A 15675-nucleotide genomic window follows, 5' to 3' on the forward strand; every position below is an offset into this window, starting at 1 on the left:
AGGGAGCTATAACCCTCTGCTCCAGGTTCTGACTGTGTTTATCAGTGTAAAACTATACTGGCAGTAACTCAGAGGGCACCTCAATAAAATAGGTGGATGTATGGATTTCATTATCTATTAGAAAGAATGTTACTGGGTCTGTTTGTGTAGACAACAAATAGCAATGTAGCCAGGAAGTGGTTGAATTAGAAGATAAGTAACTTCAAATGCTCTTGAACTCAAATCAGTTTTGTACACTTCCAGATGTTTACCGGTTAGCTCCAACCTGCTAGCCTGCAAAATAGTTTAATGACGGAGTAACATTGAGACCTGAGCCCTGACCATGATAGTGATATTTCTATAGAAGGATGATTCCTGACAGTGATTTTACTTACTTACTTCTACAACATAGTGTAACAAACAGTGTTACATTTTACCCAGCATACTGCACCTATTCAAAAAGCTTTCATTATGTGATTTAGTCAAGTATACCATTTTTGACCAAAATGGAAAACCATGTGTGGTCTCTAAAATAATCACTGCAAATGATCAAAATGTGATCAAGGTCAGAGTTATCAGTGGTGAAGGTAAGCCAGCTGGGATGTGAACTTTATTGCCACATATGTGGAGTTATACTTTTTCATTGCTTCCTATCTTGGCTCCTGGTTACTACCATATGTATTTTATCAAATAATTGGAAAATCATATTTTTCTATGGCTTTTTGTGTATTGCAGTATGATTTAATAGAGCACTAATTGATATAAATCTTCTAGTTGCCCATATATTAAAGGGGTAACATGCGACTGCTTTAAAATTCCATGTTGCCAAGGAAAGGAAGATTTAAGGCACGATTGCTGTTTAGATTGTTCTTATGTCATACCATTTTCCATGTGTGCCAAGTGGACATTATTGATGGATTTTCAAATATTTCTGCAGATATCTCATGTTAGTGTGTTTGGAGCAAAATAAATTTGATTCATGTCACATAGGAACTGATTTTTAGAGACGTATTTGCATAATTATCTTGCTCATGGAGCCAGTCCCGCAGATAGCATAGGAGGGCTGCCTAATTGTAAGTTAGTACATTTGGAAAATTGATTCCCCCGTTTTGCTTTGTATGTTGTAATTTAATTATGCTAATACGAGGTCTCTTGTTATGCCAAGTGAAGCTTCAAAATGTGTCTTTATTAGTTTAACATCTTTAGATTTTCATAGTATGTAATGGATATAGGATTTGGGGGAAAGATGTCATCTTTATTCAGTTTGCTTGTCCCAAGTATGAATGATGGAGATGCCACCACCTTTTCAGTTCATTTTTTCATTTTGTCTATTGTTCGACATCATATTTATATCAGTTACATGGGGTTCTAGATAATTGTTTACCAAGGTATTTCTGGAGTAATTTGTCCATTATATACTGTACTGTGTACTTCATGATGCTTTTGTGCTCTTATTTAACAAAAATGTCCTAGTTTTTCTAGGTTTATGGAAAATTCAGAATCCTTCCCATATTCATTTATTTTATTCAGTATCAATGTTAATAATAATGAAAAGCAATCAAATGTAACACCTACCAGCTCAATGCAAACTATGTAGTGACTTTTATAAAATGTAGAAAGCATCCCAATGACCTCTATACATTGCAGAAAGCATCCTAGTGACCAATATACAATGCAGCATCATAATAAACAAGAAAGAATACATAGAGCTTTCTAGTGTCTTCTATAGTATACAGAGAACATTATAATAAATACTGCATAAAATACAATGCATTCTAGAGAGTAATATTCAATTCCAACAATGTCCTGTAAGTCACTATACCACTCAGATCCACAAAATTTCTGGTGTTTTCTTAATGCAGACTCTTTAAATCTCGTTTTTTTCAATTTAGAACCTTAAAACCTCTGGTAGCATTATATTGCAGACCACTCCAGGGGGTAAATGTATCAAGCTCTGATTTTTTCAGAAATTAAAAATCACAGCAAATCACGGTGATAACCCGCGATTTTAGTCTCCAAGTCACGAGATGTATAAAACTGCGTTTTTTACTCTGATCTTCAAAATCGTTGATCATCTCTCGCGATTTGCTGGGATTCAAACACCGTGTTTAGCCAACTCTTCCGTGTTTAGGTTAAAGTTGTCATAGACAACACGCTGCTTTCTAGCTCCAAAATTGCTGTATCCAGTTATCCAGTATGTGTATACTGACCTGGGATGTCCTCAACTATGCCTCTGTCTGAACCATTTGCCTTATTTGCTTCTCTGTGTAACGAATCTGGCTGACTTTGACCATTCTTATATTAACTAACCTTTAGTGGCCTACTCTCCTTCTTGCCACTGGACTCCAATCAAGTGTTCACACCATTACACAGACAGAATATGCTCCCCAGCAGGGGAGGGCTGGCAAATTTTAGCCTAGGGGGCAAGATTCAAATTAGCAGCCTATTTGAATGGGAATAATGCAGGAGACCCAGTGACCCAGAACAAGGTAGTGCACTATGGGACCGACCTTGGAGACAGATGCCCCCCTGCCCCCCAGTCCAGCCTGCGCCTGCTCCCCAGTGTTTCTAAATGAATCAGAATAGTCAGAGAGCATCTAATGTCTGCTTCCCAGGCATGGCCATGAACTGTGCAACCAAAGGTGAAGAAGCCCAGCCCAGAGCCAGATGCCACCATGATCCCCGACCCAAGCTGCCCATGAGTGGGGGAATCATTTTATGTATTTAACGTATTCCTTTGTAATTGCGGCATTCAGCCTGTCCACCTAACTTATGGGTAATTTGGATAATTTTGCCTTTTCTTTTTCAAGTCTTTGAGCACTCTCAATCGTAATAGGTTTAGACTCATTATATATTTTATAGGAGGTCATTACATATTTACTAAGAAACTCTAACTGTAAGTCTTCACCCTTAATATATATATGTTGTGTCTACATTTTTAGTGTCACTTGCGAGTTGCTGTAAGGTAGGTCTATGTTTTGTGTTAGAGTTGAGTTGGGCCATAAATATGTTAACGGAGGTTTGGAATGCCTCTAGTTTTGAATCAACAAGTGACATAATAATAAGGTACATTTCATTTGCCACTTCTGTTGCTGAAGTTAGTGCTAGGAGATCCTGCATAAAGGCTTCATCTTTGGTATCCTTTGATTCAAGAGAATTGCGGTGGTATTAACTCCTGATTCACTGGGTCAACTTCTGTCCATTTGTAGCAGGCACATGGGCTGATATTTAAACTCTTGTGCCTGCCTTAATCCCCCATGAAGAGGGGCCAGAGGAGATTTATCACCTAGTCTGATTTTGGTCCTATCTTTGTAGAGTGGTGATCGAGAACTTGGCAACAAATGTCTTGCGTTGGCTCATCTCCCCAAAGTCTAGCTTTGTTTTTAACTTATTAGTATGCTAAAGATTAATTTATAGGAAGATTTTCATATATTAGTGTTTTGTCTATTCTATAACCACATGATGGCAGTGTTGTAGCATTTATATTCAATTATAAAGAGTTATTATAATGTATTGGAAAGAGGCTTATCAAAAGGTATGACATTTAAATTCTAAAATAAAGGCATAGAGATTGTGAGCCTGGTGAAAAAAATTAGGAAAAATGAGTACACAATATCATCTTGACAATTTTGATTTTCCTTAAGTTTTAAAAAAGAATAAATAAAAAACAGCATGCCCCCCAAAACTTCTTGCCGGCACGCATAGCCCAGGCTGGTAGTGGCAAAATCAGGAGGGCAAACAATGTGAGGTCCCTCCTAAAAAGCCACTATCAGCACAAGCCTATGACAGGCTGGGGACACTCTAGCAGGGAAACCCGCAAGCAGAGTCCCCCTGCCACCCGCAAGCATAGAGTCCCCCTGCCACCCGCAAGCATAGAGTCCCCCTGCCACCCGCAAGCATAGAGTTCCCCTGCCACCTGCAAGCATAGAGTCCCCCTGCCACCCGCAAGCATAGAGTTCCCCTGCCACCCACAAGCGTACAGTCCCCCTGCCACCCGCAAGCATACAGTCCCCCTGCCACCCGCAAGCTTAGAGTCCCTCTGCCACCCGCAAGTGTACAGTCCCCCTGCCACCCGCAAGCATAGAGTCCCTCTGCCACCAAGTCCACCAACCCTCAAATGTTCAGAAGGGAACTAAATTTCATAGGGGAATGGGGCCCACAGAAAATTATGCCCCCATCCCCTCCTCTGAGGAGAAAACAGCCCTATGATGAAGCACTGGGGCTTTTCCCACTCCCCTTTTTGCTGGCAACCTAAAGGTCCTAGCAAGCCCTGTTATGCAAGGTCATACTGGCACTTGTAGGACTACAAGAACCAGCATGCCTTAGCATCCAGGGGCTGGTGTACTTGTACTTAACCTGTAAAAAAACACTGTAAAATATACACAGGGACAAAGTACTTTATTTAAATAAACACTCTCCAACACATAACCTCTTTATCCTCTTTACTACTCATCTAAATCCACAACTGTTCCTTGCTGGAGCTACCACGAAAGACAGGCTCAGAGTCTGTCATCATAACAAATACAGAGTGGCTTAGCGCTGATTGGACAGAGCGTAGTTTAAGCCACTCTGCATTGGTTAATAGTGTTGAGACCCCACTAAACACAATTATCTACATTGCTACAATGTAGTTCATTTATACATTTTATCAATGATACCTTCTCCAAAAAAAATTCAGCAGTATGCGTTGACTGGCATTGATTTCACCGGGCTACAGGCAGAGGAGGGCTGGCAAATTTTAGCCTGGGGGGCAAGACTTGACTCAGCAGCCTATTTTAAAGGGAAACAAAATGCAAGTGGCCCATTGACCTAGTACAAGGTAGTCCACTACGGGACTGGCCCAGGGGGGCATATGCCCCCTTGCCCGCCTGCCCAGCCTGCCCATGGCTACTGGTAGGAAACAGCCTCAAAGGCTGCCTCCCACATGCAAACTTCTCCAGGCCAGCAGCAACCTCAGCAGTCTCCTCTCTCCAGAGATGCCCCAATCACGTGCAGGGGAATTAGCAGGATAAAATAATAGGAAATAAGGTTGAATATAAAGAGTTTATCGACTCATGTTCTGTGCTGACTTTACCCCTTTGAGCAGGTATATGCACAACCACTTTCCAATTTTTGGAACTGCCTCCAGGAAAGGTTTCTGCCAGATTTTAGTGCTAGATGTGAGCATGTGGAAAGAATAAAACATAACTTCAAAATCCTGATTACTATCACTTTAGAATCACCCCTTTTATTAATGTAAATGTTTGAATTTATCTTCCTAGTCTATTCAACCACAAGAATTCCATAAACATGCAGATTTCAAATTATGTTTTAGCATAAACTTTTAAGCAAGATATTAGTAAGTTGTATTAAATGCAAAACACAATATAAAAGAGAACAGGAAAGGAAACATTTCACCTAAATATCAGAATAGTGAACATTCTACCAATTCAGTACAGCTCTAATTTACATGTGCCCTGTACATTATCTTAGATTCTGCTTTTGTAGGCTCTGTAACATTCTACTAGATAACTTTGGCATTGATGACAGGGTGATGTGACCAGGACATTAGTTTATATTTTGTAGCTTTGTTGAAATGTTCTGAGAAAATGTTTTTAGTACCAGGTAAAATGACGAATCTGTTTTACACATTGGAAACGTAGGAAGGAGACACTGCCATCTAGTGGTGAAGGGAAATATTTACACCAGTAATACCTTGTTTTTGTATCAATGATCAATTAGCGTGTTTAATAAAAAATCATATAATATGAAACGGGTTTTAAGAAGCTATGAAATGGTTATAGGGATTATAAGCAGAGGCTATCCAATTGTTATAGGAGTTATAAGGAGAGGCTATCAAATGGTTATAGGAATTATAAGGAGAGGCTATAAAATGGTTATAGGAATTATAAGGAGAGGCTATCAAATGTTTGTAGGGATTATAAATAAATAAAATGTAGGTGATACATAAAAGAATAGCAAAATGACAGCTTTGTTGTTTGTACAGATTTATTATCTCTTTTTCAATAGGTAGAACTTGTATTTCAATATGGGTATTGTGAATGAAATATGTTAAGAGTTTTACACTATTAGTATCAGATATCAAATATCAGGTAGAAACTGGTTATGTGAATAACTGCCTAAAATGTTGCATATTTACACATGCGCAGTCAATATCTACTCCTCGCATTGATGCTAATGTTCGAATGTTGACCCTAATATTTAAAGAATTTCATGGTAATTAATGCTTGTAATTTCATGAGTAAAGTTAACCAAAGTAAAGATTCATTCTCATTTGCCCTGTTGCTGTGGGTGACTGGGTTGCATTGTGAAAGTATATAGGGATCACTGATACTTTTGTGTATACTCATAGGTAATTTATATAAGCTACTGTGAAAATGTTCCAGGTAATAATCTTCACTCCTTTTTGCTTGCTCCACATAGAGAGCAAGTAAGAGCAAGATTTTCATTACCATAATTACCGGGAATGCAAGCAGAAACATATCCTCAAGGTTGCTACAGAACCTCACTGCTAATTCTCCTCCTATGCACGCTGCAAGCAAAATTACATAGAAATCAATAAAGAATTTTAATTGATTTCCCATTCCTTCCACAATCCAGAGCTAGGAATGTAGCTCACACTCAGCCTGTGTCCCGTGTGAAAGAGCCCTGATGCAGAAATAAATATATTATACATAATGGATAATGGGTGTATTTTATTTCGGAGTATTAGAGTAAAATTAATTGGATTATACTCACGTATATGTTAAATTATAGGCAGTTTAAAAATAAATTGTATGTCATGCTATGTAATGTATGTGCATGTGGTACTGGCTACTTAGCACTGCCATACAGTAGCATGCATTAGGACCAGAAAACCACCAATGTTTTGGCATGTCTTCAGTGACGTGGTAGCTGGAGGTGGTATCGTGTTGGAGTGTTCAAGGGGAGCAAGATGAAGCATGTCAGTTGGTGTGCGGAGAGAAGGGGTGGCAGGAACAGAGGCTTAAATTATACATACATATGGTGATAGTGGAGTGCTGCATCTTATCAGAAGAAAAGATTTCTTCCAATATTACGGGGTATAAGAGTAACCTAAAAAATGATTCACAAATCTATTTTTTTTTTAGAATCTAAATGTAAAGGTAGAAACAATTTTAAAATGGAAAACAATTGGCAGTAGCAGTAATGGCACAAAATCGCCAAGTGGCTTCATAATTTGGGTAACAAATGAAATAATGTAATAAAAAAGAAGTAGATTGAAATGTAGTCTTTATGGAAGAAATACAGTTGAGATTGTATATGTCTAGGCTGTTGTGAAGTTCTGTTATTCCTATAAATACTCTGTCTTGTTCCATTAAGGATCCAAGTGCCATGCCCAGACCAACTTCACAAGACTTGGCTGGATTCTGGGACCTGTTGCAGTTATCCATTGAAGATGTCAGCATGAAGTTTGACAAGTTGCACCATTTGAAAGCCAATGAGTGGAAGGCAATTGATTCTCCTGAAAAGAAGGTGTGAACATTTTTAACAGAACACATATTCCCTTCAACATATATATATATATATATATATATATATATATATATATATCAATTAATAATAATAAGTAAAAGTAATATGCACAAAAACAATTTGTGCATTAATTCAGACTAGCAATCATTGCTAATATTAGGTTTGCAATTTGTATAGATCCGGCACAGATGAATCCATAAAAGAAAGAAAATATATATATTGTATACTAGCCACATAAAAAACTAATAAACATATTCCATATTTTTCAGGGACTCCCACCTTTACGTAAAAAAATGCCCAAATCAATAAAGCTATGATTTCTAATCCTATATGTGAATCTTTTACTTGCAATGATTTTAATAGCTTCCTCAAGGTCTTAACATTCTCAAGATCTGAAGAAAGCTATCTAGGCAATACAAAATATTTATATACTATTAATATGGGTATAAAGTAAATTTATATAATGTGCTACATTTTCAGGATGACAAGAAACCCCCACCTCCAATACCAAAGAAACCTTCCAGGGGAAAGTTCCCCATCACTCGAGAAAAGTCTCTGGACCTACCTGACCGTCAAAGGCAAGAAGCCAGGAGGCGGCTAATGGCTGCAAAGAGAGCAGCGTCTTTTCGGCAGAATTCGGCTAGCGAGCGTGCAGACAGCATTGAAATATATATACCCGAAGCCCAAACTAGGCTTTAAGAACAAAGTACTGTATAGACCTTTTTATAAACAACATGCTTGTACAGTTGTGACACACTTGGTCATTTTAGTCAATCTCTCTACTGAATATGCCCTTGTCATTGTGCTCTTTGTGCCATGAGCGCAGGGAATTCTTTTTCATTTCCTCGGAGTTTGCTAAATTCATTGCAAAACTACTTGTTTTGTAGATCATGTCTGACTTCAGATCAGCTACATGCATAGGGCTTGTTGAGACCTGACTTCTCCAACATGTTCTCAGAGGACAACGAAAAAAACCTCTCAAGATGGAACCCACCATAAATTCTTGGTTATTTCTATTTTTATAAATGATGTGATAATTAGGAACAAGAATAACTAAATGGGTACATCTCATCACTCACTAGTGGCATTAGCTATTCCAAGTAGAAGGTGCTACACATTAGACGTGCAGGGGAGAAGTATTCATTGCTCTCTGACCTCCAGTTTCATTAGCTTAAAACAGATAAGGTAGGTACCTATGCTGCTCCTATAAGCACTGCTGGGTTGTGTTAGGCGACCACGTGCGTTCTTGTATATATTGAAAGTCAGTCAAATTTGCAAGCGTTTGGTTCCTCTAAAAAACATAAAATCCCAACATCCAGTCTGGCTCCTGACATCTGAAACGGAACCCTCTGCTGGGTGGACTCTTTCCACTCCTCAGCCCAGCTACGTATTCTCAATGCAAGAAGACTTGATGAGTGTATATGAGGAAAGAAAGTGAATGCCTTAAAAAAAAACAAAAAAGAAAAGAGAAAAAAAGATCTTTTATGATCCAACGTGAAATGGATTGTTAAACGTCCTTCAAAGGATCCTATAGTTCAGTTTACATTTTGTTTTTGTCTTTATTTTTCTAACAGGTATATAATTTAATAATTTGCTGTATATGATATTTAAACACACATACACATGAAGCTACTATCATGTTGACAGGGTGTCCTTGAAAACAATATGAATGTTTGCTGTTCAAAATGCCAGTTGTGATGTGGTAACCATTTAAAAAATAAGTGGTAAATATATTTCCGTTTTAATAGTTATTTTAAGGTACAGTAATGGTGAAATGTGGTTCACAACTGTAATTTATTTTTCTTATATCATATTTTTCTTCCGAACCAGAAATCAATAATAACGTTATTGTTAACGAAAATGACAGCAAGACACATGCATAAATATGGGGAATGTAGCAGTTTATTTTTTTTATCACATTCCAGCATTCTGTATGCAAAACATAAGGAGGAACCATGTAACCTCAAAGTCCTTTTAAGTTTTTTTTTGTTTTATTCATAAAGCTTCTCTTTACTTGTGTGGCTGATTATAAGAAAGGGCTCATGTAATACAGTCACAACCTGGTTCTGATTTAGGGGGGGAAATAACAATATATTTCTGGGAGACAGTGTCTATCATACTTGCCAACTCTCCCAGAATGTCCGGGAGACTCCCGAAATTCAGGTCGCTGGCAAGTCTCCCGCATCGCGCTACTGGCTTCCAAACATGACGTGATTTGCGGTGAATCGCGTCATTTTGGCCCCGCCCCCGCGACAAACCGGCATCCGTCGTGGGAGGCGGAGCCAAAATGACACATTTGGCCCTGCAGTCACGCCCCTCTCCCGGAAATAACTTCGCCAAAGTAGGCAAGTATGTGTCTATTCCTCCTCTAGATTCTGATTCTTGGAAATCCCTCTGGAGAGATATCACGCACTCAAACCTTTATTTTTAAAGCCTTAAATATGTTTGTTTTAAACATGTCATTATGATTTAATCTAATAGAAATGAGACTCACAGACTACCTATATATGTTATATCATGACAGTCAGTTGTAATATAAACTATTTTTTTTATTGTACATTTGATTTATTGCCCCACCTAAAGCCATGTCATTCAAGCCTTCCAGTAGTTCTACTTTTGTTTTCCCATCGTAGCTTAAGGATAATAACAGAAAGCTGGTTAAAATAGTTACTTTCTGCATTAATGGACAATGAAAATAATGTTTTTTACCTTTACATACACCAATGTGGTATTATTTGATAACAGGTTCAATTGTATGTCCACAAATTAAGAAAGCAAGCAATCAGCATGAAAAAGAATAAATATGCTAGCTTAATAAGAAAATGTACAATTATATCCTCTTTTATTGCAGTTGCTAAAGTCATTAGACCCGTACATCGAGATTAAACGGTTATCTAGTTTATCCACATTCACGTTTGCAGTTGCTTGGTGCTATTCCAAAATGTTCAAAGTGTCTCCATTCTGCATTTATATAAGCAAAATAATAAATACCATGGTTTAAGTCACTAACCAAAGGCTTTCCATAAACTGTCATTTTCTGCTGTGGTGTCAAGGCAGCCACTGTGCTAGATAAAAAGAATTGAGGGCTACTGTGTTCTTCAAAAGCTTCTGGAGTTGGGTATTGAAATGTTTTACTTAGAAATAATAGCACACGTGCAACGGCTTTCATGTTTAATATGTATAACATCCTTGGTACGTGCTCTCTGGCAGGTTTGTTAAGGTGTACATTCAGAGGCTTTTAAACTGCATATTATAGTTTACAGTTACATAATATGATTACAAGCTAGTGAAACATTTTAACTACTAATAGTCTGATTTTCAGTAATTGATTCAACGAAAAGCCCGTATATGTGAAATTACAGCTTAAATATACAATTTATTTATTATGACATAGTATCATCCAATATAGAGCTACATCTGTACAGAATGAGGCTTGCAGCATAATATATATTGTTATGTCTAAAGTTCCTGTATAGCTTTGGTGGATGAGTGTGGACATTATATATATGAGCAATAGGTGTGGTATGATACAGATTTGTTCTATTTAAAGTACATCTGAACCAAGTTGCTATTCATAGACCCTAATTGATAATAACATATTTTGCAAATTGTTGCTTTTAAATGATTACCTAATGGCTGCTAAAGAACATTTAAGAATACTGTATCATCTTTCTCTGCAGCATTAAACCTATTTCTCCACACAAAGTTAAAAAATGACCAGGTATTGCCCATGATAGTACTCATCCACTTCTGTACCACTCACTGTCCAAATGCAGGTCCTTTCTGCACTGCTGGAGCCTTTGTAAGGAAACAAGCACAGTGAGGAGCACTGCCGACTAGTCATCCCACCCCTCTATACGTGGCCAAGTCATGTACAGTGAGGTGGATTAACGAACTGTAGTCCAATTACAATCTGAAGAAGCAATGTAATCACTGGGCTTGGAAGGTACCAGTGTTTGCACAGACAGAGGGGACACAGAATGTGAGTGCTACACTGGTAGAATATACTGTAGCTCATTTTTTTTCTTTGTGTGGAGAACGCTTTAAATGTGCTTGGTGCAATTTTGGTTGGTGATTTTGGTCAATTACATATTTTGGACAAATTAACCAACCATTGTGCCATGTGTAGGTTCCAAAATAATCACTGTGCACATTTGAAATGATCTGTGTGCCTGTGTGTTTATTGCAACATATATGGCTATCATAGCAATGGTAGGTTACCTGCCAGGCTTTTTAGTAGTGTACGCAAATAGCAGAATGGCAGAGACTAAAGTAGTCAACACATCTCTGCTAGATACAAGAAGATATGCTTTGTATGACCTAGTGATGAGCAACAGACAGCTCTCTGAGCCGTCACCTGCAGCCCCAGCTCCTTCCTGCTCTACGGTCAGATGTGTTTGTTATAGATTGTAACACTTCTTTACAATGCCTGCTGCTATGATATCACTGACAGCTGTCTTTCTATGATTAAATGCATCGCTTTAACGTATTTGCTGAGATTAAGCGTAATGTGTGGCTTTGAATGTTAGAGGGCGGCACATGCAGTTCCTGAGGGGCCCCAGTTTGTCTATCACTTGTGTAACCAGAATGCAGCAAAAATAAACTAACAATTAGTTTCATCTTACAATCAAAAGGGGAAATTTCAAAAGAGGAACCTACTACTTGGTGTTCCCACTTACAGGCTTTGCCCTGTTTTTCCTGGTTTCCCCACATTGTTTGTACTTAAAGCCTTTTTTTCCTGGTTTTTAAGGAAAAAAACAGGTAAGATCAGGAAATCTGGAATGTGAAAGTGGAAACACTGTTTCTACTTTAACTCTTTAATAAACTGCCTCCCATAATTTGTACTCCCATATGGTATGACGCTAGTTAGAATAATCACAATTGAAAATGCCTTTGCTTATACAGTAAAGAATGATGCTTTTATTGGTATATTGTCATCCCTTAATAAGTATGGAGGGAGTATGTGTTCAGGTGAGTGTATTTCTGTACCCTGTATATGCACCTTAGTAAACCTGCCTGACAGACTGATTCATTAAGTCACAAATATCTGCATTGCACTACTAGCAAGTAGCAACATCTGCAAATGTACTTGATTCTTGGCACTGCATGACTCATCAACTGCATAGTAAACACAGCTATACTATTTTGTTAATGAATAAGGACCACTGTAAATACATGTAAGTACAAAATAGAATATGTATAAAATAACATTATATGACTAAGTACTTCCATTGCTATTGCATTTTAAATATGCAGGGTAAATGTATGTTCTTCTGAAATAATATCCTTATAGGCATTGCTTAGTAACAATTTGAATGCATTATTTGACTAATGTATAACTAACATAAGTTTTCCCCATTATAATGTTACTGGAATGTTGATTGATAATGTTATATTTGGACTGAGATCTTTTAAGAGTGTCCATTCATCAGGTCAAGCAATACTAAATTACAAAAGGTAAAAAAAGGAAAAACAAAAGAACACATATAAAATGAGAAAAATTGCCAACAGTGAAAAGGCACTAATTAGATCAGATGATGAGAAGTTGTGCACTGAGTAAGGCTGGACTACAGAAATTTTCTAAGGATATGTTATCTGTAACGATTTTTACCAATGACAATAACCATGTTTTAAAAGATCTACCTTCAGATCTGTGCTCTTCATCTGTCATAACCATCTGCTGAAAAGATCATAACTCTGTAAACTCTATGGAGATCCTTATTGTGAATGCGTACACACTGCAGGACTGGAAGGACATCGTTCATCATTGAACGAGATTTTTAGTCCAGTTTAAAAAGCAAATTAAATGATATGATGTGCTTTATACGATAATCGCTCATCATTGCAGTAAACACACTACGGTGATATTGGGCCGAATAGTCAATTATCGTGTGATTGGCCCGATAATGGGCTGAAAATCCTGTAGTGTGTACCCAGCCTTTTATAGACCTCTGATAGCTAGAAAGTGCAGATCGTGACCGCTTCAGATGTTCTTAACTAAATTGGCTACACATTGTGCATTGTGGGGCCAACCAAATAATCACTCTAACATATCACAATCCAAGAAGGAAGAGCAATCAGGAAGAACGCTGTGTGATCTGAACATCCAGCCTGCCCCCTGCATCCCTCGGTCCAGTTTGGCTTTTCATGTGTTCGTCCTGATCCCTTTTCTTCCCTTTCCTCTTCTTTACCTGATTGACCGCCGGCCTTGCACTCATTTTGCTATTTTTTTAGAGACTGTGTAACTTGTAACTTTCTACTGCTTGACCTGTGGATGAAATTGGAGCTTACAATACTTATGACAGATGTTATTACAAATCAAATATCTCCAAACACTACACTTATCATCTTTTATATATTACTGTTAGACAATACAGCTAAACCTGGTTTATCGTGATATTCCAAATCCAAAAGTCTACGGTTAAGATGAATTGCTAAAGATTCGTCCAAATACAAGTAAAACTAATTTGCATGTAAAAATACTTGGTAAGTACTTTTGATAACCATTTTGTTTTAAGGTGGTATTTGTTATTAAGCACATGAATCCTAATGTTACCTAAAGTAATCATATGTCAAATCCCAGATTTGGTATATTCCTAGTTTCTAATACCCAATGCCATTACACTGAAGACTGCAAAAGAGAAATTGCAAACTTGTAATTTGCACCAAGTTAGTATTGCTATATCTACACATATTGTTATTTTTTAATTGTAGATATAGTTTCAGTGTATATATATATATATATATATATATATATATATATAAAAAAATATAAATAAATATATAGATATGTATGTATATATAGATATGTATATATATATATATATATATATATATATATATATATATATATATAGCTCTATCTATCTACCTATTTATCTATCTATCTATCTATCTATCTATCTATCTATCTATCTATCTCTCTCTCTATATACAAGTTAACTCGTGCATGATACTCATGCATTCTAGTCAAATCAAGCTACTTAAGGTGTTAAAAAGGTTCTTGTCATGCATTTGGGCCATAGCCCAGGCCTCAACCACCAACCACTCCCCACTGTCACCCCCGGCAACCACCAACCACTCCCGAATGTCACTTCTCCTTCAAGAAATACATATATATTTTTTTTAAAATCTTTATAAACACTTTTAACAATTAACAAATTAAATTAACAAATTAAAAACATCTTAGTATACCAAATTTCAGCCCTTTCTGAATGTTTTTTCCCACACACACTAAGAATTTAGTAGGTCAGTGTATAACTCCGCCCAGCAGGTGGCGCTGCAGCTTGGTTTTATTTTTTCCACACACACACACACACAGACAGACTAACACACGCCACTAGACATTTATATTATATATAATGTATATGTCTTGCAATTGTGCATCCAGATGGGTCACTTCAAGACTTACTTTCTAGTCTTTAGAGACACCTTTGTAGGCTCCTATCTGGTGACCCACTCCTTTAAATACTTGCTAGAGTGGCCTAATGTATTATTTTAATTAATCATGACTATGAAGGGACTGCTTTTATTACGTGTCATTTTTGTGCATTTCAAGCTTTATTTTACATTTGCCAAAATGTGTCACATTGAAAGTATAGAACAAGACTAGAGGTATATTTTAACTAACAAGCTTGGTATACTCAATCTACCCTTACTGATTGCTGATCACCAAGTATTTACAGTGAAGCTAGTCACAAACGGTAAAAATGTATTATAATATGCTAAAAATGTTTTCACCTCGATAGGCACTTTATCTACACGTCCACATATGACTAGGCCGGTCCTGAATGGACTGAGAAATGGGGATGGCAACATTGACTTAAATCTTTCCTGTGCTAAAAAAATTCCTAGAAAGCAAATATTCAAATAAGCATGCACTGTATATGGGCTAAACATAAATGAGCATGTTTCCTTGTTGTCTCAAACTGATTAGATAGATTACCGAGCAGATTAAGCATTTTTAAATTGGAAATTACTTATCAAGATGGATGTATTACCAAATCGCCTTAAAGTGCAACTGAAAGCAAAGCTGCAAAATGGATGAATGTATCAGTTTTAAAATGAAATGAAAATATATATTGATTATATTTCTCCATGAAAGTAGCAATCAGAGGGGAATTAGAAGAAAACAGTGTTTGTAATGTGTTGTCATTTTCATTGCTATGGCAATGGGCTCTTGTAAGTAGCATCTACTTCGCA

General features: G+C 37.1%; 1 protein-coding gene across 4 annotated transcripts in view; it reads left to right on the forward strand.

Annotated features, from left to right (window-relative positions):
• The window catches only part of DLGAP2 (DLG associated protein 2), a 953423-nt gene extending 944217 nt beyond the window's left edge, over nucleotides 1-9206 (forward strand). For all 4 annotated transcript variants that reach the window (XM_075202469.1, XM_075202471.1, XM_075202468.1 and 1 more), the window contains 2 exons: nucleotides 7321-7473; nucleotides 7954-9206. In XM_075202469.1, the coding sequence (XP_075058570.1) occupies nucleotides 7321-7473; nucleotides 7954-8172 (372 nt within the window). In that variant the 3' untranslated portion in view covers nucleotides 8173-9206. The remainder of the gene's footprint in view (nucleotides 1-7320; nucleotides 7474-7953) is intronic.
• Nucleotides 9207-15675: the final 6469 nt, after the last annotated feature.

Source organism: Mixophyes fleayi, chromosome 3, assembly GCF_038048845.1.
Source record: "Mixophyes fleayi isolate aMixFle1 chromosome 3, aMixFle1.hap1, whole genome shotgun sequence".
In the NCBI taxonomy this organism is placed as follows: domain Eukaryota; kingdom Metazoa; phylum Chordata; class Amphibia; order Anura; family Limnodynastidae; genus Mixophyes; species Mixophyes fleayi.